At 40.5% G+C, this 24,399-nt stretch overlaps 1 protein-coding gene across 1 annotated transcript in view; it reads left to right on the plus strand.

The window, feature by feature from the left end:
- Positions 1-24,399, plus strand: part of clstn2a (calsyntenin 2a) — a 353,207-nt gene that overhangs the window by 293,528 nt on the left and 35,280 nt on the right. The window contains exon 10 of the mRNA XM_048604120.1: positions 2,094-2,256. Coding sequence (XP_048460077.1) covers positions 2,094-2,256 — 163 coding nt within the window. The remainder of the gene's footprint in view (positions 1-2,093; positions 2,257-24,399) is intronic.

Raw genomic sequence — 24,399 nt, forward strand, 5'->3', positions numbered from 1 at the left:
TGCTGCTTGGCCTGCTGTGTTCATCCAGCCCTGCACCTTGTTGTCTCACTTTTTTTTAAAATTGTTTTGCCAATAAAGGAGGAAACTGCAGCCAATAAACCCAGCCATTAACAACTTATTCATGCTCTGACTACATTGCAATTAAAATAGCTTTTCAAGGCATTACAGCAGTACCAGTTAAACAGTTTGAAAAGTGTCTGAGAGCAATGATATACAGGGGAAACAATGCAGAGTTTTAAATGTAGAATTATTCACATAGTGGCACCTTAACAGAACAAAGCAATGTGTAACTGGAATGAAGGCATGAAATAATGAAAATGTTCAGTCAGTCAGGCAGCAGTGAAGATATAGAAACAGATAAGCTTCAAGGCACTGCCCTTTCCCCGGCACTGTAAAAAGTTAAATAAACTGCTGTTTCAGCAAGTGCGGAGGTAGGAAAAGGTAGGAGAGGGAGAAAGAATTTGTGATGGGCTGGAAGGCAGGAGAGGTTAATGGACAAAAGAAATGACGCTGCAAATGCAAAGGGAGTAGCAATGGAACAAGTAAATAATCAATGTCATTGGCCTGGCTGTCTAGAGGTCATAGCATTTAGTTGGTGAACAGCTGAAAATCTGCACCAGCTCAGTCCATTTAGAGGGCAGTTTTACATAGATTGCAGCAGCAAAAAAAAGTTTGATTTCTGTAATGTGAACTGTACTCTGCCTTTGTGAGTTCAACAAATGCTCAACTGCCCATGAGTGACAAAAAGTTCCTGGTCTCATTTTTCGTCCTGCTCTGCCCATCAGGTTAACCAGCTACTGACCATCTCACTCCCTCAAGTACTTTTCAGACATAACTTCTGTTTATTGCTGTCTGTGAGTTGTCAGTTTCCTTTGCCCACGTGAAGCACACTAAAATATCTGTGCAACTTGAGATTGTAAGAATTCATTCTTCAGGGCACACAGAAGGGACATTCCCATGAGAAGTATCAGTTGACCATTATTTGCATTAATAAGCATGATGGATTTAAATATTCTGTTAGACAAATTAGAAGGAAAGTCACCAGACATCTCTGGATTTGATAGGGGTATATGGAATGTCACAACACAGTCAGTCTCAGTTTTCTTATGCAAATTTGACCAATTAGAAACTGTTCTCTGCAATGGCTCAGAAATGTCCAAGATGTTAAGTAAATGAAGACTGCAATAAATTATTTTTTTCAATTCTTTGTTGTAATAATCACCATTTTTAACATTCATATTAATGCAAATTCTTATTGCTGCTGATTACTGATAATGCATTGAGTTTATTCAAGGAAATGTATTAAACTAAAACTTAACATTGTCATGAAATACAATGGATACTGTGCATCCCGAAGAAAGTGGATTTTTATTTGCGGGAATGCCCCAGGATTGAAGAATGAAGTAATTATCTTGAATTATATTCTACCCATGTGCAGCAAAGAACCAGTTGCTTTGTTTTAAAATAAATTACTGAGAAAGGTAATTTACATACTTATTTTTAGTTGACAGCATTTAAAAAAATGGATTTTCAGAACTTGCTCAATTCTGTCCTCGTGAATAATGATAAAATTCTGCTTACTACAACTGCTTTGAGCAAACCAATTTGTTTTATGGTACCAATCTCTTGCAAATATGGCTTTCAAATTAAAAACCAATTTTAAAATAGCAACTGCATTCAAGCTATGGAGGGCAAATGAATTCATCTTTAAATAGAGCTGGCGATTCTTTCAAATATGATTATGATTTAAATTGCCATTGTCTTATTGGACTTTTATTGTGGTAATCAAATTTCAGTCTATCTGCAGGCATTTACCAAGCGCAGGCAAGAATGTGCATACTATTAAATATTTCCAATTCTGTCATAGCAATAACACATATTGTCTGTTATCATGTCTTAATATAATTTATTTTACAGGGCTAGCCGTAAAACACTAAAAAGAAGAGTGTTGTCGAATAAGCTATAACTCATAAGCAAAGTAATAGGATTATTAAATGTTTTCTGCCAAATGGGATGTTGTGCGAAAAAGAAAGTGGTCAAAGGTGCTTGTGCTCCTCAGAATGAAATATAGCTAGAATCTTTCTCCACTTCAGATCTGCGACAAGGAATGGCATTATTATGTCATTAATGTTGAGTTTCCTGTGGTGACATTGTACGTGGATGGAGTGACTTACGACCCATACCTAGTGACAGATGATTGGCCAATCCACCCATCACATATTGACATGCAGCTCACTGTTGGAGCCTGTTGGCAAGGTAAGATCTTCAATCAATGGGGAAGATGGGTAAAATTTGAGTTGAATCTTGATTATATTCCAAGTTAGCAAGAATTGAACGTAGTCACAGAATTTGTACCAAGCTTAAATCATAGATATAGTATCAGAAAACTGCCTTATAAAATGATTAAGTTTACTGCTTTAGAAATGTCCTGTTCTCAACTCCTGTCTTTTCAGGGTACAAAGATTTATCATGTAATAGAAGTCCTTTCTTGTAGTGCAACTCTTCATTTGTGGGATTTTCCTTACAGGTATATGATTGAGAAATGGCTAGGTGAAACAAAGTGGACTATAATGACTCTCAAGCTGTTGGTCAAGTTTCTATTAGTGGTATTAAAAAGTGTAGTTTCAGTAATGTGTTTGTATGACTACTACAAAAGAGTTATTTATTTTGATATTCATGTGCATTCTACCTTAGGTATGTTGATATTGGTTTCTCTCAGCTTTTTTTCAATGGGATGTGAGAGTCTCTGGCAAGTTCACCATTTGTGCCCCATCACTCATTGCCCTTTTATTTACCAATTTTATGCAGCTGTTTACTATTTGTTTTTACATTCTTTTTTAGTTAGTGTACTAATTTGGGCCCCAAAATGATGCATCTTCTGTACAGTGCGTTCGACGATCAAGAAAAGCCAATAATGTTTAATTCACTAAGGCCTTGCTTAAAATCCTATATTTTATGAATCATTGATACATATTGCAAGATTGTTACATATTTCTACTTTGCCTGATTTGTAGAGTATGGTTGATTAGATAATCCACAAAATCAAATGCGAAGCAAACTGCAGCCATAGTTAGATTATGACTCTCATTTTTATGTTTATTAAAATTATCACATTAGATTTTAACAAGTTGTAGAATTGGCATATTTTGGATTAAGATTGATTGAAGATTTATTAAATGTGCAAAAACTTCATGTTTTCTTATTTACACTTCAACTATTTGGTTAAATGAAAAATGTAAATGAGGGAATGTGTTGCCGTAGTTAGCATTCGTAATTATTTTTAATAGCTGTTGTGCGACAAAGACACCTCTGTTAACAGAAACCTGCACGACCTATTGAACTTGTAAGTAATGTTGCACCAAGGTATAGCTGTAGATTTAGAGGCTGATAACACAAAATTGCTATATTTGCTCCACCTTTTATAACTAGATGATGAAATATGGTATAACAGATTTGGAGCAAGAACCTAATAAGACTTTTCAGTTTGTTCACTAAGATTGCTGCAAATTGCCCAATTATTGGGTAAGTACACTTTGGCCAATATCAAGCAAATACTTGCTATTTGGCCTGAAATACCACACTGAAAATAATATCTTCAGCAAAAACCAAAATATAGCACTGTGGCAGGATAAAAAGAAATAGAATATTGTAGATTGACAAGCCATTAAATCATATTAACATTAAAGTAAGTTGAACAATAACAATTGGAAATTCTTATAAAGGCTCGAAAATGCCAAAGAAGTAAATCTGTTCAATTTTCCTAAATGGTTAGTCTCCTATACTGTTGTACAGCATAAATCCACTCGTGGAAGTAATCATCCATGTGCTTTGGCACTTTATTGGATGCCTAGAAACTTCAACAGTTATCCTCCAATCATTTGGATTAGGGACGGAATAAAATGAAAAATCTACAAGGGTTCTTATTCAGACAGCTCCTCATGTAAAGTTTATGTCTGTTTTCCTTTGGTATGAAGTCAAAACCACACTTGGCTGTGAGCAGCCTTCTCTCCTCCAAATATTTAATGATTGACTGATAAGCTAACTTCCTTTCTTGCACATGAAGACTATTTTACCTGGTTAAGGAATAGCATCTCTTATGGAACTGTAACCCAATAAGAGAATAGGAAAGGGTGAGGTGATGTTAAGACTTCCCTTCTACACAGAAGACTAAAAGTGTCTACATCCAAAAAAACTACTGAATTGAACATAATTTAGGAAGGCTATTAATTTTTTACATAAAAAAAGCTGGTAAGCCATCAGTATAGCCCAGTCTCACCAATTTGTTCACAGTGGCATTTTGTACAGCATCATTCCAATTAAATGAACAGAGTGCAAAAGTGACAAGCAAAAACATAAATTGCTGGAAAAGCTCAGCAGGTCTGGCAGCATCTGTGAAGAGAAATCAGTTACTGTTTTGGGTCTATTTACCTTCCTTCAGAACCCAAAACGGTAACTCTGATTTCTCTCCACAGATGCTGCCAGACATGCTGAGCTTTTTCCAGCAATTTCTCTCTTTGTTGCTGATTTCCAGCTGCCACAGTGTTTTTTTTCAATTTAGAGGATAGAAGTGATTATGTAAATATTCTCTCTCCTCTCTCAGGATGAACACCACACACACACACACACACACACACACACCTGTGCTGCCTGTCGTTTCTGGGACAATTATTGATTGGTTACCAATTTTACAAAAGCTTCACATGAGCAAGAATATTGAATTCACAATCAGAAACAGTACAGTCAAGAGTCAATTAGGATATAGGACTTTTCCAAATGAGACATGCAGCAATCTGTTTTGTTGCTTTACTAATGTCGCAATTCACAATTGCTATTAAATGCTCAAAGTTGAGAATTTTTCCATTAGATGTTAGCGCATTTATTAGAGGAAACAGGTCACCTGTAGGGCATGAATTCCATAACTGCCTAACTCTCAAAATCAATTGGTTTGCTGTCTGCAGCCTTCTATTTGATTGCTATGGCCTGATAGTGCACAATCACTGCATGGTAAAATTCCTTGCAAAAAGATATGAGTGAAATCAAAGCATTTTGCAGTTTATTTTAATTCAATAACCTAGCCATATATCTGTTTAAATTAAAGATGTATATTTTATTAAAACTATTACTAATGTGAGCTCGCATTTTATTTATACAACAAAACCTCCAACAACTTCTAAATGATTCTGATTACATTAAAATCTGTCACAGACAACTTTGTTTAAAAAAGGATTCTACCATACAAATTATTTCATAAAATCTCAAGCTACATTTTCCATTTTTATCAATATTTCTGAATTCCTTAAATATATAAGATAGACATGCACGCACAAAGAAGGAGCGAGAGCGAAAAAATGTGCAGAGAGAGGAGAGAGAAACAAAAAAATTGAGGGACACCAGACACAAATCCACGCACAGACATGTGACTTGCAGGACTTGTATAATACAATCTAAAACAGTTTCGTGTCTTACTGCCATTATTTCATGAGATTCCTTCAGAGAGCTTCACAAGGGGATCGTGAACAAGGAAGAGTCTAGAAAGTCTTTTCTGATGGTCTACAAAAGGATTGGTAGATGAGCTTATAGCCTGGAGTCAGAGAAATAGAGGGAGTGAGTATTGGTATGGGACTGAGAAAGTGAATTTAGATGGAGTAGAATAATACTATCAAGAATTTGCCTTGATTTCAAAATACGTCTGTACAAAATACACCAGAATTGACATCTGCTCAGTGTGCTATGTGACAAGATTGCAGCTCTGAAGGAGAGAAATGTTATTTCTGCTTCTCTTTCCACAGATGCTGCCAAACCCGCTGAGCTTGTCCAGCAAGTTCTGTTGCTATTTCAGGTCTCTGGTATCTGCAACATTTTGCGTTTATCTAAAGGATCCAGTAGAGCTTGGCAAGAACAGTTGAAATAGGGATGTAGGGCTTTGGAAGAGAATGCTCCAAACACACAACTATAGACTAACTGGGAGTTGTGAAGAATGAAAAACGGGACAGCATTTGAGAAATCAGTTCTACAATTGATTGAGCATCTGAAGAACATGGGGAATTTATACACTGGAAGTAAGAAACACTTAGTTGCTAGTGTGGATGTGGAAAGAGATAGCATTGCTTATAGAGACATTAACATTAAGGAAATCTGTCCCAAATTTCTGTAATTCTTTGGGAGCTTCTGATGGTGGACAGGTAGTGTTGGGAATTTTTAGTGGATTTGTGAACGTTTGTTATGAGCTATGTATGATGTTGCTAGTAAATTAGTGGTTGCAATGGTTGAAGCTCATGTCCACAGCATAGCTAATTACAAGCAAAAGTATATAACATGCTGAGGAAGATGTAGTCCAAAGGTAACAGGAAAACTGTAACACTGTAAATAAATCATCGATAGGAGATAGTGCAAGGAGATTGGATTTCTTAACAGTATTGGAAGTGGCAAGGAAGTTATGAATATAGGTGACGTAATAAACCTGTGAAACCAGTCACCAGAACATTAATAGTAACTAAATTGCTGTCAAAGGGACTGGAAACAAACAGTAGAGACAGGATAGACTGAAAGTTAGTGCCAAGCAAACGCGTTCCAGGTTTCCTTAGGTTCCTGCATCTGGGTCATTCCCATTCCAGGAGAAGGGGGTGATTGGCAGTCTATTGGGCTGACTCAGTAGAAACCAGTTTGAACTTTGCAGTCAGCTTAGGGCAGCCACACAGAAACCAAAAACATGACAGGGGACTGAAGGCAATCTCCCAGCATTAGGCCGAGTGGTAGGATCCCACCTCTTCCTCCTGTCTGACTTGTAGCACTGTGGCAATCCACTGCCTTTGTATTTCAATGGCCTGGCAAATGTGGTCTATTTAACACAATGAGTTTCAAAACTTTCTTCAAAGGGCACCTTCATTGAGAGGCATGCTGGCTTTCTCTGTCTTCTTCCCACTCTCTCCTTGGTCAGCAGCTTCCTCCTCAGACAGTGGCGCTGCTGAGGTTCCCATGCTATACGGCCTCCCTACAGCTTTCGGAATCTGTCTGCTACCTTTATATGGATGGTGTGTGTGTGCTGCCTGGCACTACTTGGTCATCACTACAAAAATTGCACCTCGTGTCTGACTCTGATTTGGCCTGGAATTGGATCCCAGAAATCCATTAGATTTCAGATTTGTAACCCCAAAACAAAACTCCAGCCCAAAGTCTCTAAACATTACTTTTTTATCCCAATCAGTCAGTGGTGGATCATTAACCTATAATGGGTTAAGGTTCCTCCAGACGCTTCAAGCATCTCCATAGGCAGTCTGAACAATCTATTGCTCATCTACAGCTCCTAGGATGGCAGTAGCTTTTCTTGGTGGATCGTTGATCCATGCCTATTATCACCATCCTAGCTGTCTTGCGAATTGTAGTGAGTGGTCTGTTGTGCACATTAAAACTTCTTGCAATGTCTGTCTTGATGGTCCTATAGACATAAATGTGAAGTCAACCCCTTTGCTACAACGGGGAGCTGAATCTTCAGCATTGGGGCATATTTATAACTTACCAATGCTTTATAGAAGTCAATATTATTCTTCAAGAGCGACTGAACTATCCTGACACCATGTTCAGCTTTCTTGTTCAGTTGTGGGTATCTCAGTGAGCTTGTGATATGTTCAAAACCAGAATGGACTGCAATTGGCTGAAGCACTTATTAGTGAACTCTGTGACCCTTGTCTAAAAGGACCAAATCTGAGATACCACGCATTTCAATTATCCCTTGCAAGACTGATAAGTTCAGCCATAGCTGTGAAATGCAACTTCTCGAGTAATCAATGACCTCAAGATGACGCCTTTCATTAGAGCAAATAGATCTATGCCTATTTGCTCCCACAGTGTGGTGGGGCAGGTTGTGGCTATCAACAGCTTTTGTTGCTATGGTCTGTGGATGGCTCGGGTTGTTCAAGTTGAGGCGAGAACCAGGATGTGACACAACTAACTTAGTTCTGGCTCTGAACTTGGTCATCTTCCTAAAGCGAAGCTAAAATAGCCAGTCATTCAACATGCACTAATCACTTGCAAGCCCATGTAATCAAGAAAGCCTTCTTCTCAATCACAGTATATTATGTTTATGTGTCTGTTAGCATTTGTGATGCATAGAAAATCAGCTTGTGACAAGTTGTTCATGGAAGATCACTGTTCCTATGCCTGTAGCTGATGTTTTGATTGTTATGATACGAGAAAGGATGGATTTGTGTAGATTAGCTAAGACATGAATGATGCCAACATGGTTTTACCATCCCTCAGAATCTTTGGAGATCCTGGACTGACCTTGGAGTGGAGAACTCTATAATGGTTTTAAATTCCCATGTGGCCACAACTATACCTTGTTCCCCAAGAACCAAAATATATTCCTGAGAGAATTCATGCTCGCTGTTAAGAGTGGGTCATTCTGCTTGTGAGCATTTTAAGACTGTATGTACTCTTTGATCATGCTCTTGAACTATTCCCCATTTCTCAATGTGGTAAGCAAACATGATTCTTGACCAGTGGCACCAGCAAGAATCTGCTATTTGATTCCAGTTTTTTGAGACTCTACTTTTGGATAGCTTAGTTAAACTCATGTCAACCATAGACATAGGGTGGAATTTCTCACCACTTACCACAATAAGGTCAACACAATTTAAATAGTGCTCTTAGATCAGGGGGCAGTAACTATGCCTGAGCAGTACTCAGTTGACTTCATGATAAAGAAAATGATGCCCTTTCTTGCAAATTGCTTGTCAACTTGCCTCACTCATGGATGCAGAATGTTTTAACATCTTTCTTCAGTGTAATGTTGTATTCAGTATTCAACTGAGAAATTATTTACTCCAAGGTAAGTATTTCTATGTTGTACCTGGCCCATCCCTGAAATTAACCTGTCCTGGCAATATTAGTTCTGATGCCACAGAAAACAACAGAACAGCAATTTTTGTCATGCATATTTTTACAAAAAGAAACAGTGAAAGGTTTTATAAGTTTGCCCCTCTTCCCCAATAACATAGCACCTAAATTAACGACCGAAGTTATCAACAAGAAGAAAGAAGTAAAAGATCATCACAGTTCAACAAACAACTCCTGGGTGCAGGGTACACTGGAAAACCAGGCCTAAACCTCCACGCAGGGCCGGGCTGAGACCGCCCTGCCATGCCGAGATGAGACCTCCACACTGGGACTAGACCAGCATGCCAGGCTGCTGGAAAACCCTCAAGCACCAAAGAAGACCTCCACGACAGGACAAGACCTCCATGCCGGGACACGAACAGCACTCCAGGCTGATCCCGCCCCACCTGGACAAGAGTGCCACACCTGGAGGCCACCCCACCAGGTGCTAGGCCTATACCAGCTCAATTGGTTTATTCACCATCATAGCCATCCTGCTGCACTGTGCTACTATACCAGAGGGCTTTCCTACCCTTTGTTTCTAAAATGGAGGATTGACACCCTTCATAGGTACAATAAACATTAAATGGGGCATGCACAACTTTTCATAGCTTCACTTTATGAATCCTGCTGTTCACAACTTTAGTAAACAATTCCTATTTTAATTTTAGTTTTACTGAATGATTGCCACTCCTCAGTTTAAGTAAGTGATGCTGTCTTATCGCTGCTCTCATGAAAGACCGCCCTCTTTTTCTGTGACTTGAATAAAGGCTCTCATAATTTCTGCCTATTTTTTTAGACCACCTGCCCCTGGTTATTGGTATCATGATATCCCTGGTTCTGTAACCTCACATTAATACTTTTCTCTGGGCCCTTCATTTCCGTTTCTTTAGCCGCGCTTCATGCTGCCTACTCACTGAGTGGGAGACATGTCTAAACTGTAAGTAAAAACCGAAAAATCTGCAGATGCTGTAAATCAGTTCTGAGGAAGGGTCATCAGACCTGAAACATTAAACTTTGATTTTTCTTCACAGATGCTGCCAGACCTGTTGAGCTTTTCAAGCAACTTCTGTTTTTGTTCCTGAACTATAAGTTTTTTTTTAAACTACTTGCTTTCCAGCTTGGATTACTGAGTCATTTCAAAACTTCTCCTCATCCATTAGGAATTTCAAGCTTTGTTCATGGAGGCTGTAATGCCTGTTCCCTCGCTTGTGAACTCTGACTCGGGACAACTGACTCTTGTATCGTGATGCGATCTACATACGCTTTGAAGTGACTAATTCTCCGTCTCCAGAGAGTCACTAACTCTGCTGTTGAAGTGCATCTCTTAATAGATCTGAAATGCCTTTCCCAGTCACTAGAGTATTTTTTCTTGTTGAGGATTGCTGCAGGTGTTTCTTCTGTAGGATTTGTAAATGTTCAGCTCTCAGGCTGTGTGGTTGTAAGCCACTTGCAGCTCAGTTTGAAGATTTTTCACTGCTGCTCAACTTGTGTTGTCTGAGCAGTCAAATCAAATCTGCAGTGCTGCCTGTATAGACATACCAGCTGACGGCACTGTATGAGCTGCTGCTCATCATGAAGGTAGCTGCCACTATCCACTTGAAATGTAGGAACCTACAGGGCCTGCTTAGTCCAGTGTGGTAAAGGAAAACCACTAGGGTGGTCTGACTAGAAGCTGACTTGTAGTTAATAAGCTGTGGTTTCTGCTATGTTAACAATAAGTTATGGGTTACTTTGATATGATGGGCAGACTCTCCAAGGAGCACCAGATTTTAGAATACACCCATTCGAGAACCTAATCTATTCTGTCCACAATATACCATATAATATCATAATGGATAGTGCTTACAGCACTCCTTATTATTAACACTTTCAGATTCATTAACAACACTGTAGAGCATGAGAGCAGAAGATCTAATACTAGCATGTGCTTTCTTAACTGCTAATGTAAGTCAAGTAGCTGAACTATAGAGCTTTAGAAAATGATTTAAAATTATGTCTGGGCAATAGGATACTTTAGCTAGATAGGGAGACAAGACTGCTCAAGAGCTTGCATTGCTGGTTTGGAAACAATGAATAGGTTAAATACTGATGCCAATGATGATTTATTTTCACAGAGATCCATCAGTCAATCATCCAGCTGATTTAAATACTTGATTTCTACAGACTTCCGTCACAAACCTTTCAAAAAGAGTGATCTCTTGAGAACTGGTGGCATCATTCGTTATAGCAAAATGCAGAAAAGTGATATTATTGACATCTCCCACCTACAGAATAGAGGATAATTGGGAACACTTTCAACTTCAAATTCCCATCCAAGTCATTCACCATTCTAACTTGAAACAATATCACCAGTCCTTCACTATCATGGCAATTAAAGACAGGCAATAAATGTTTGCCTGACTAGTGATACCCACACCCCATGAACTAATAAATAAGAAAAACATGACCACAGCCTGTAATATATCTATCTTGCATTCAATGCTGGCACAGGAGACTATATTTTCCTAATTTAAATAATTTTTTTTTGCTCAACTGAATGGCATGTTATGTAAGATGATCCACACTGCATGTCAATGACTGCAATAGACTAGCTGAAGCAGTTTTCCTTTCCATGTTCGGCATCATATTTGCACCCTGTTATCTATATAATTCCAAATTCTAGTGCTCAAGTAGGTATAATCTGTGTTTTATGATCTTTTGAATTGTGATGCCACCTAGCGTAAGTAGAAACAAAAACTGAAATTTGTTTTCAGTGAAATGCAAGTAAAGGTACATTGGAAAGCAAAGAGAGACATAAATGTTTTAGTCTTGTTGAAATGCATTTGACTTAAAAGGTGGTAATTTCAGCATTTTCAATCAGTCATTCTGTACTGCTCTAAGGAAGATGTTGAATATTCTCACAGGATGCAGATTAAATCATTTGCGTGCCCTCTGTCCAAGATATTTTCTTGGCTCACTGTCTGTAGATGCTTTAATCTGAGCTATTGGCAGTAGTGGTTTGTCACTCCAGGGTAAAATGAGGAAGCAGTTCCCAAGTCTAGCTCAGCTGCAACAGGAATTAGACCTGTGCTGTTGGCATTATTATCAACCACGTACTGGTCGTCTAGCCAACTGAACTATCTGTCCCCAGAGTACTAACCGAGCTGAAATAAAAACAGAAAGTGCCTGAAAAACTCAACAGTTCTGGCAACATCTGTGGAGAGAGAAGCAGAGTTAAGGTTTCCTCAGCTTTATGGATGGAGCCATAGAATATAAAGCCAAGGAAGTTATACTAAATCTTTATAAATCATGGGTTGGGCTTTGAAGTATTATGTCCAGTTCCAAACACTACAGTTTTAAGACAAATATCAATGTTATGATGTGGATGCAGAGGAGCTTTACTGGGTAAGAGGGACTTCAGATTTATGGAGAGACTAGCGAAGATGACCTTAGTTTTCCTCATAACAGAGAAGGATGATCATATCTTTCTCTAAAGAGGTTTCACTGTTTCTGATAGTTAACTGAAACAGAACTGAAGTAATACCATTCCATACGTGTTAAAACTATTAAATTACTTTCGCAAAGTGAACTTTTGGCTTCATTTATTTATCATAGAAGATACTAATTTCTGCAGCATTCCCCAGGTTGTGAAGAGTTGTCAATTCTGAAGGATAACAGGTTGAGATTTGAGAACAAATATCCACCTGACAGAATAAACATTTATAAGTATAAAGAAGCTTTGCATATAATTTTAATACATGAAAGTTTAATTTTGAATCCAATTACATCAGGAAGCAAATCCTCAGTATTCTGGACCATCAGCTTGCTTTATCTTTGAAAAAGTAAAAACAACTATTTTCAGTGAATACCACTGGAAAGAAAATAAGGAATGGGTGAATACTCCCATTTTTATCCACTAGGGATAGAATCCACCAACATATGGCAGAATCTTCCCAGGCCCTCAATGACATGGCTGTTACATTTTCCAACTGAATTCTGGAGATCAAGATGTAGTTCTCACTCGTGAACAGCAAGAGGTTTAGTAACAGAGATTATTGCTTATTTTCCCCCTGATTACTACCTAATCTCACCACATTAATGTGCAAGGACCCATTATTCCACTCACTGGATAGAAACGAGACTCTGAGAATTCCTGACATGAGCAGGTACCTGGTCACTCCAGTTTGCAGCTTGCTCCTGTTGACTATATCTTCAACCACGCACCAACATCTTAAGGAAAACTCCATGGGCGGTGTCTTTGCACACCTACGTCCAAGGACCTGGCATCTGGTGTGTACCAAATTCTCTGCACACTGATGGCTGATCTACAGGCAGTACACTTTTGCATCGCCATGCTGTCATCCTATCATTGCAATGCTACTGCACTTAGCACTCATCCACTAAATGCCCACCCAGATGTTCACAGAGCATTTTGATGCTTTGAAACCCTCAAAGTTAAAATTTTTTTCTGGATTGCCTTGCAGTCTCGTGCAGACACACATCCAGGGAACCTGTCAGCAGTCATCAGTCAATGGGATCAACATCTTGCTGTACGGCACATGCTGCTTCAATCTCTCATCTGCACTGTGTGACAGTGATTGTGCCAAACAAACTGCATGTGCTGCAAGTAAATGTCCATTTCTCAAAGGCTAAGGGGAATAGTGCTCTGTGAAGTGCAGGTGGACACCCAGCAATCAGGGAGTCCTGGCATAGGAAGTCAAGGGAAGCCTGTGAGATCAGTTCAGGCTTGGGCCCAATCAGTCTGCCATTCAGGATGGTCAGTATTTGGATTCTGTTCTCACAGGGAGTGAGAAGCTGAGTATCAGGTATCTACCATCCATCTTGGCTCTTTCAGCTCTATTGTGGACTGTGTTTTCCTAGCATGGTTTGAGGGTTTGAAGTGCGTGATAGCAAGTAAGGGGAGTGTTGCATGGAATGGTGAGACTGGAGAGCCTAACCACTGATGCAATGTGGGTGCAGGAGCAGAGATCGAGTGACGTGAGGCAGAAGAGAGAAGATAGTGAGCTTAGCCTCACCGAGCAGAGACGAACATTAACCTCCTTCCTTCACAGATATGTATTCCTCCAGATAGCTGAGTTTTCACTGAGCTGGATGGCATCATTCATCCTGGCTGGCAGTGTCTGTCATTGTGGCCTCCCCTGGGGGAAGAGTACATCTCTCCTCTCTCTGCCTCATTTGGCAGGACTTCCACATCCGTGTCCACAAAACAAGGTACCATTTTCTGTTTCGCTCCTGTGCCCAAGGCAAATGGCATGCACTGCACGGTGCAGCTCTGACTGATGACATTTGATGAGATGCAGTGATGGCCTTTTAAAGATGGAGTTAGTACCAGGCATCCTGGGGTATTCCAGCATATTCTGACATTGGCTTCTGTCTATGATTAGTGGGAGAATCGGGCTAACATCAGGTGAGAGGAGTGGGGAAGGTAGTGAATGAGGTGAGTTTGGGATGATTTCATAAGTAAACTCGCTTAGCATCATGGACAGAAACCCTCCCTGAAACTCAGCAACAACAGCACTTTGCAAAAATATAGGAAGATTCAGCCTGGACTTTGTTCCCTTGTGCAACATTGAGGGACAGTTCAGATGACACATGCACATCCTGAATGGGACATTTAATTCAGAGAAAAGTACAACAGTCTGCCCAAATGACAGCCTGCCCAGAGCATTCACAACATAGCCTAGTCTTGTCTTTTTAAAGACAGGCAGATATTCTCGCATTGGATCCATCTAACAACTTCAAGTTTGAAGAAGAGAAGATACTTAATCCTTAAACGTGTTGAAACAAAATACTTGTGGAATGTAAGCAGAGGACAAAGCCAGCAGTAGCAGTGGCATTGTCAGTATTAAGCCCTCCAACATTTTCAGTATTTACTCTGAAAGAATTGCTTCTATTATGCATTTAGACAGTTTATTATTGGTAATAGCTCTTTAAGGAAATATGCTGGCTAGGTTTTATGTATGCAAATTAAGTAATTATACATGGCCAGAAGGTTGCAAAACTCTTTTGTGAAATTTGAAAGATGTATTCGACTAAAAGATTGAGAAATGAATCTGCTATGTTTATTAGACCTAATTTGAATGTGCTAGTTTGACTTATTTTTCAGTAAGATTAATCTATGTGGATAATGAAATATAGGGATTTTTCCGGCTTATTGATTCTCCCAATCCAACCATTGAGTACAACCGGTAAACAACAAGAGTCAATCAAATGTGTCCACAGCCCAAAACAAAAATGGAACACCATCATTACAATTCAAATTAAATGTGTCTTTGAGTGAGTTAAATTGAAGTCCTATATTGCTCTAGGCCCTATGCTCCCAAAGAAGCCTGACACGTAGTTTAAGTGCAAGCCATAACAGTAATGCAAATTACAGAAAGCCAACCTTCCAATGCATTATGACCATGAAATTTTATTGGAAGAAATAATTTCTAGGTCAAAGAGCAATCTTGGACATTTATGCCTCAGAATGGTCCATTGACAGCCAGTTCAATTCTAACATTGTCAGGGCAAGGACAGTGAGAAGGAGGGTAAGACGTGTTGTCAAGGAGAGTAGAACCCATCAAAAATAGATCACCCTACTTCAGAGGAAACAGTTGATGAAAGAGGGGGCAGCAGCAAGTCAAGGAGATTCCAAACAGTTAGGAGAAACCTTAAAGAAAATCACTCAAGATGACAACCATAAACTGGCTGAGCAGGAAAATGTGGCAGTTAACCCAATGAGATGCGTTTCTGGTGCAGGTAATTAGCCACAAACAGGAGAAGCTGCAAAGAGATGAGGGAACCCCAGCTGAGAAATAGGGGCTTATCTAGAACAGATTTAGAACTTTGAATTTTTGGACACTTGGACCAGTAATCCAAATTTAAAGATGGGTTTAAAAATTGCAAGTGTCAGCAAGTTTAGTGTTTAAGTCACTATCCAATGTGTTTCCACATTGACATGTCAAAGCTGACCAACCATCTCTACATCAGGGTGGGATAATGCCTCTCAAAAGCTGCAGGAGATGATAGGGCTGGTGGTCCCACAGACCCCCACCGATTTGGTCAGGAGATAACAATTGATGTTATTCCACCTCGTACATTCTGTTGCAGGAAAACAACGTAACCATTTCTGAAATTAAGGAGTTGGTGGGCGAATGCAAATGGTAGCAGACGTTACATGCAACAACGCTCCACTAAGGCTAATTAACGGCTATGAAGAGTAAGCATTTAGCTCCCACTATTGCTGGTTACATCCAGGTTGGTTTTTCAGGGTAATCACTTCAAGCATCATTGATATACCTGGATTATCAGAAGGGCTGACAGCAAACTGGATGCCACATCCAGACTCCTAGTAGTTACAGTAAAAGAAGCAATGGAATGAGTTCTCAGCAACCCTTCAGAAGGAGAGACGCCTGGTCACAGCAGGACAGGTCCATCTGCTCAGGATAGACTTCATATTTGTGCCCCAAGCAATTTCGATCAAATTCACCAACACCAGTGTCATTCAGTGACCACTGCCTCCTGCTGGCCAGCTGTCACTGACCAGATGGGAGACTGGGGAACATGGAAGCTGAATGTGAATCTGTTGACCCTGGAAAACATTGATGAAATCTAAGGGAGTATGAAGGTTGGAGAACTGAGACACCCCTCCTTGAGTCACAAGCACATTGTTGGGGAAATGGTCAAGGCGAACATCAAGAGATTCTTCATCTTTAAAGATGTTCAGAAGGTGGGAAAGAGACATGTGGAATTATCCCAATTCCAAAACATCTGCAGGACCTATCCCTGCTGCAGACCAAGGGGGTCAATGTCAAGGAGGATCTCCAGGAGGTGAAGAGCCAGTAAGCCTTGTTCTTTGCCCTGCTGGCCTCCAAAGTAATCCCCTGATTCAGGATCTGCTGTCTGGATCACGGCGAGATGTGCTTTCATCTCTACTTCCAGAAGGTGTACAGGGAGCATGATGAGATGAACAGCCCAAAGGAAGGAAGAAAGTAGCTTGGTAATGTTCTCTCAGTCTGCCATTTTCAGGATCAATAAAATCTTTTATGCTAACATGATGTGAAGCCTACGATTGCATAGCTCCCCTAGGTAGTTCCTTCTCTATCACAAGAGGTCTTAGAAGACCGTTTGCTGGTGAATCTGGACAAGTCACAATCTCTGGAAGAGCTGGCTAGGACCTTCAATCCTTTGAGAACAGTAAAATACCCGGAAGCAACACTTTTTATCAGCTGAGTTGCATTCAGCTCTGTGGGACTCGATTGGCTGGAACCTGCTAGATGTGTACAAGAGTACAAAAACAGAAATTGCTGGAAAAACTGAGCTGGTCTGGCAGCATCTGTGAAGAGAAATCAGAGTTAACGTTTTGGGTCCAGTGACCCTTCCTCAGAACTCTGTATAAGAGTATGCTTCTGGCCAGTAAATATGTGTGAATCCATGAGAAAGGGCAACATCACCCTCACCTAGAAGAGGAATGGGGAGAGGGACAAGTTTAAGAATTAGTGACCGGTCACACTGCTGAATGTAGACAACAAAAATCTGTCCAAGTCATCAGCAACCAGGTCAGGTCTGCTGTGAAGTCAGTGATCAGATCTGCCCGTACTAGGTAGGAAGATCTCTGAGAGACTGGGAGTTTGGAAGCGCCTGTTGAAGGAAGCTTAAGGTAACAGCCTGATTTTCTATTACTGTGTGGTAACCGATTCAAGCACGTTCCCCACACTGCGTACAACAGTCTGGAATTGTCCCATTGGATTCAATGAATGCTGCTGAGGTAGGTTTGACAAGAGACAAGCTGTCTGTTAAATCTGGCCACTGGCTAGTCTAAAAGACTGAGAATAACACTGGCACTGAGTCTCAGTGCTATTATCTGTGTTGGACAGGCAAGCAGAATATGAGGTATGTTGAACTACTTCCAGTGAGTGTATAAGGCCTAAGAGATTGATTGTTCTTATTTATTACCCCAGGCATTTCACAGTACCTGAGACATTTTGCTTCAATTCATTGGAACTAGGATTTATTTATAGTAGCAGCTTTTTAACATGAGGAAAGTATCTGAAGAGTGTTTGACTGTATCAAACCAGACATTTTAGTTCTGCGGCACATAAAAAAATCCTATACTGTTTGAAAAAGAACGGGGAGCTCTCCCAGCAATTTTTCAAACCTTAACGACTAAAAATAAAGAGAAACTGACCATTCATCTATTTACTGTGTGCGTTTGCCCATGTAGTATTGTGCTTCAGAATAGTTTATTGTATGTGAAACAGTTTATGGATGAAGTAGTAAAGTGTTATTTAAGCATAAATATTTTTTTCTTTAGTATACAACTTTGAATAAATTTTGGTGAAAATCTAATTTTGATGAAAATTTAAACAAGCTTCTTCCAGAGCGGCACATTTATAAAATTGAATGGCCTTTTCCTTTACCTTTTCCTAAATTGTGCTTTGCAACTATTTTCCCAAAGACCCTAATGGTGTTTCCTTCATTTGTTATGTTGCAGCAAACTAAAATAATTACTGCAAATGTAGAACTTCAATTTGGCAATTGAAAATCAAAGTTATCCTGTTATATATATTGATTTTATTTAAAAATGCAGCTGAAAGTGTATCATGTCAACAAAACTAAAATTCAGACAAAAAGTAGCAGTGAACAGTCATAAAGGTGTACAAATCCAAGTGGCAAAAAAAGAACAGGATGTTTCAAATTGTTGATTCTAGTTGCTGAGCAATAATGGCCTTTCACAATTGAAAACAGTTGACAACGGTTGCTCTTGGTTCGAAACAGGTGTCACCAGGCATCCACTGCTCCCGATGTGGCCTCCTCTACATTGGTGAGACCAAACGGAGGCTTGAAGACTGCTTTGTAGAGCACCTGCGCTCTGTTTGCGACAAACGACAACACCTTCCAGTCGCGAACCACTTCAAATCCCCCTCCCACTCCCTGGGCGACATGTCCATCCTGGGCCTCCTCCAATGTCACAACAATGCCACCCGGAAACTGGAGGAGCAGCACCTCATATTCTGCCTTGGGAGCCTAAAACCCAATGGCCTCAATGTGGACTTTACTAGCTTCAAAATCTCCCCACCCCCAACCTCATCCCAAGACCAACCCTCCCTCTCACCCCGGCCTCCTTGACCTGACACAACCTGTCCATCTTTTCTCCCACCTATCCGCTCCTCCAACCTCACTGACCAATCCCCACCACTGCCTACCTGCACTCACCTATCACCATGCCACCTACCTTCCCCAGCCCCACCCCTCCTCTCTCTATTTATTTCATAGCTCCCTTCCCCATTTCTGAAGAAGGGTCCCAACCAGCGTCATCAGCCTTCTTGCTCTTCTGATGCTGCCTGGCCTGCTGTGTTCCTCCAGCTCCACACTGTGATACCAGTCATCTATATCCTAGCAAAGAGCAATAGCCACCTTTCGTTATTCCCTTTTTCAAGCTGAACCCAACTGCTATGAAAAGGAATTGGTGAACTGATCCCTAACAAAGAACTGTGGATGCTGAAGATCTGAAACCAAAACAAATAGTGCTGGAGAAACTCAGCAGGTCTGGCAGCATCTGTGGATAGAAGACAAAATTAACATTTCGAGATCTGTGATCCTTCTTCAGAATCCCTAACAATGTAAGGTCTTGTGCATCAACACAATGACGTTTGCAATCATGAAAGCTAGCAAAGAAACTGAAAGGCACTGACAATAACTGCATGTTTTGAATCTTTCGTGGAAAAGCACAATCGGGTGTTATTTACTATTTATTATTATGTTATTTTATTATTCCTTACAGAGTCTCACTTAAGCTCTGAGCCACTTTCTGTATGTAACAGGAATGTGTTAAAGCAACAGTTTTAGAGATAATTACTTTAAAATTAGAAATGATGGAACAGACAAAAAGAACATTTTTTGATACAAATAAAACTTTTTGTGTATATATTGAAAGAAAGTAAGAAAGACAACTTTATTGTAGTTCTAATGGTAATTTCACATTGGTCAATAAAATCCATAAAATTGTAGCAAAAGAAAACTATTATCAAACCCCTACATTGTGGAAACAGGCCCTTCGGCCCAACAAGCCCACACTGACCCTCAGAGCATCCCACCCAGACTCATTCCGTTATAACCCACCTATTCTACACATCCCTGAACACTACAGGCAATTTAGCATGGCCAATCCACCTAGCCTGCACATCTTTGGACTGTGGGAGGAAACTGGAGCACCCGGAGGAAACCCACGCAGACACAGGGAGAACGTGCAAACTCCACACAGACAGTCGTCCGAGGGTGGAATCGAACCCCCTTCCCTGGCGCAGTGAGGCAGCAGTGCTAACCACTGAACCACCATGCCGTCCATTAACCTTGGTATATACTTCACAAAGTCTTTGAATGATCTTTGACTGTTCTATCTGTTACTCCATTGTGTCCTTTGAGTCTGATTTCTGGTTTCATCCCAGCTTTTTGAGAAACAAAAATAGAAGTTTCTGGAAAAGCTCAGCAGGTCTGATAACATATGTGATGAGAAATCAGAGTTAACATTTCAGGTCCAGTGATCCTTCCTCATAACATCCTCTGTTTGCTCAATTTTTTTAGGCCGTCTTCAAACTGTGCCAAAATAACAGTCTGACACCTTCTTCTCACAGGGTTTGCAAAGTCGGTAGACTTTACACAGCTCAGGTGGTTTGCACGTTCTTGATGGTGTCTCTTTCACACACCATCAATTAGTTTATGCAATACTACAATTGAATTCCATTCCCATATCATTGGCCCTTTTGCGTATGTCTGTACATTATCCTAAAGTATTCCAAGGGTCAATACAGTATGAATAGTTCCTTTTTGTAAACAATTCACATGATATATATGATTTGTTAACTTTCTGCAGCAGTGAATATAGTGAAAGATAATGGGCAGAATTTTCCCAGCCTCTGAAGGACATGAGCAATGGTGAGACACTTGAGGAAAATGCAGCAAGAAATGAGATTCTTGATGTCAAAAAATAAAAGTCAATTTTTTCACTCAAGGTTTCAACAACTAGATGACAATTCTGCTAATGAGCACCGAGGGGTCAATTAGCATGAATTAAAAGCTCATTATTACCTCATCTCACCTCAACTTTGTGTTAGTTATTGCAGGTTGCTATTTTCCCAAATACCAGAGAGAAACGAGACAACGCACATTCCTGGTGCTATGACTCGCCAGTATTTTCTCCATTTTGTCCAGCGTTCCCCAACATCTCTGGGAACATCTCTGTTTTCATGCACTCTTGCAGGGTGAAGAACATTTTTAACCTTCATAAGGAATTACTGGGCTTTCCTCCAGACTGCACTAAATGTGTCCAACATTATTGCTGGACTGTTAATGGGGCAGCACAGTGGTTAGCACTGCCGCCTCACAGCACGAGGGACTCAGGTTCAATTCCACCCTCAGACAACTGTCTGTGCAGATTTCCTCCAGGTGCCCTGTTTCCTCCCATAGTCCAAAAGTGTGCAGATTAAGTGGATTGGCTATGCTACATTGCCCACAATGTAGATTAAATGGATTAGCCATGTGGAAGAAAGACTACAGGGTTAGGGTAGGGGGTGGCTTTGGGTGGGACGCTTTTTGGTGTGGACTTGTCGGGCTGAATGGCCTATTTCCACACTGTAGGGATTCTATGATAGATCCAACTAATGAATAGTGACCTGTGTTCAAATCCTGCCATGGCAGATGGTGGAATTTGAATTCAATAAAAACCTGAAATTAAGAGTCTCGTGATGATTTTGAAACCATTGTCAATTATTGGAAAAAAAACATCTGGTCCACTGATGTCCGTTAGCTCTCTCACGCTGTCTGACTCTCTCATCGCTCTGTCTCTTCCCCTGCCCCCAATTCTCTGTGTATCTCTCACTCGCCCTCTGTGTCTTTTTTCTGCCTCCTTCTCGCTTTCCCCACCCCAGCACTGTGTGACTCATTCTCTCTCTCTCTCTCTCTCACTCACTCTCTCTGTCTGTGCATTTCCATGAGTAACCACACTGCAAGTGCATAGCTTCAGCCAATATGATGTTCAAATTGACTGTCCCATTCATAAAGGCCAATCAGCTTTTAGCCTCAGTGATAATTTTAATACAGCAGTGGCTGGACCTCCTGTTTCCAGCTGGGAATGGAGTCAAGAATGGACACAAAATGAAAATGATGGAAAGGAGCCTCCAATCAGAGGCCTGTACAGTGGATGGCATCAGGGATCACAACAAGATTGAAACTTAAACTTGTAATGTTCCAACAAGTCAGCTTTCGGTCTCTCTTTCTCTTTGCTTAATCATTAGCCCCTGTCTAGCAGGGCTTGTTCCTTCTGTGGTTCTTGCTCACTCCCTCCGCAGTTGTGTCTGACTGTCACCCCAGTCCAGCACCACACTTATTCTGCTCTTTTTGGGGCCCTCATCAGTCTCCCAGCTCTCATGGAGTCATACAGCACAGAAATAGACCCTTCGATCCAACCTGTTCATAATCCCAAACTAAACTAGTCCCACCTGCCTGCTCCTGGCTCGTATCCCTTCAAACATTTCTTATTCATGTACTTATTCAAATGCCTTTTTAATAATGTAACTGTATCCGCATCCACCATGTCCTCTGGAAGTTCATTCCATACACAAACCACTCTCTCTCTCTCTCACTATATATATATATATATAATGCCCCACATGCCTTTTCTAAATCTTTCTCCTCTCACCTTAAAAAATGCCCCCTTCTTTTGAATTCCTCCATGCTAGGGAAAAGACACCTGCCATTCACCTTATCTGTACCTCTCATGATTTTATAAATCTCTATAAGGTCACCCCTCAACCTGGTATGCTTCAGTGAAAAAAGTTCCAACCCGCGCATAGCTCAAACCCTTGATTCCCAGCAACATCCTGGTAAATCTCTTCTGAACCCTCTCATGCTTAATAATATCCTTCCTACAAAAGGGCAGCCAGAACTGGACACAGTACTCCAGAAGAGGCCTCACCAATGTCCTGTACAACCTCAGCATAATATCTCAACGCCTACACTCAAAGGTCTGAGTAATGAAGGCAAGCGTGCTAAATGCCTTCTTGACCACACTATCTAAATGTGTTGCAAACTTCAAAGAATTCTGTACCTGAACTGCTAGGTTGTTCTGTTCTACAACACTACCCAAAGCCCCACTTTTAATTGTATAAGTCATGCTCTTGTTTATTTTACCAAAATGCATTACCTCACATTTGTCCAAATTAAACTCCATCTGCCACTCTTCAGTCCATTCACCCAACTGATCAATTTTTCTTTTAATCATAGGTAACATTCTTCCCTGTACACTCTACCACCAATCTTGGTGTCATTCACAAATTTACTAACCACGCCATCTATATTCTGATCAAAACCATTTATATAAATGACAAAACAAAAGTGGACACCGCTGGTCACAGGCCTCCAGTCTGAAAAACAACTCTCTGTTTCCTGCTGTTAAGTCAATTTTGTATCCAATTGGCAAGCTCACCCTGAATCCCATGCAATCTAACTTTACTAATCAGTCTACCATGTGGAACCTTGTCAAAGGCTTTACTGAAGTCCAAGTAAACAATGTCTATTGCTCTGTCCTCATCAATCTTCTTGGCTACTTCAACAAAAAACTCAAGCAAGTTTGTGAGATACAATTTCCCTCACAAAAAAAAACCATGCTGATTATCCTTAATCATTCCAAGCCCCTCCAAATGCATATAAATCCTATTTTTCAGAATCACTTCCAGCAACATACCCACCACCAAAGTCATACTCACAGGTCTATAGTTCCCAGGCTTCTCCTTACATCCCTTCTTAAACAAGGACACATTAGCCACGCACCAGTCATCCAGCACCTCACCAGTGATTATAAATGATATGAATATTTCTGCAAGTAGCCTTGTAATCTTCTCCCTAACTTCCCACAAAGTCCTGGGTTACACTAGATCAGCTCCCGGATATTTATCCACTTTTATATTTTCTAAGGCCTGCAGCACCTCCTCTCATATGAACTGTTTTCAAAACATCAAATTTATTTCCCTGAGTTCCCTAGCCTCTATTTCTTTCTCTGCTCGGACCCTCACTGCTCTCCCACCTTTCCTTGAGCTCTCATCATTCTCCCAGCTTTTCTGGAGCTTTCATCATTCCCCTGGTGTTCTCATCATTCTTCCAGCTCTCCTGAGAGTCTCACCACTCTCTCAGCTCCATTATGCCTCTCCTGCCACTTTCCGCCCTCTCTCTCACTCTCCCTGGTGCAGAGTGTGAGGGTATCAAGATTCAGTTGTGTCATCAAACCAATATTTCTTCAGAGATTTTCTGTTCCCTGTTACCACAACAAAGCTGAGGGTCTCCTCCGTTCAGTTCTGTCACCATCACCACTGCCTCTTCCTCTCTGTCAAATTGTGCCGTGAATCTCTATGTTCAGGAGACTTTAATAACACTGTCTGTGTAAAAGCAGGTGGAAGTGTAGATTTCTGACCAGTGACTTTCCCAATGCTGAGATAACAAGGTGTAGAGCTGGATGAACACAACAGGCCAAGCAGCATCAGAGGAGCA

This window comes from Rhincodon typus, chromosome 13, assembly GCF_021869965.1.
Source record: "Rhincodon typus isolate 14 chromosome 13, sRhiTyp1.1, whole genome shotgun sequence".
In the NCBI taxonomy this organism is placed as follows: Eukaryota; Metazoa; Chordata; class Chondrichthyes; order Orectolobiformes; family Rhincodontidae; genus Rhincodon; species Rhincodon typus.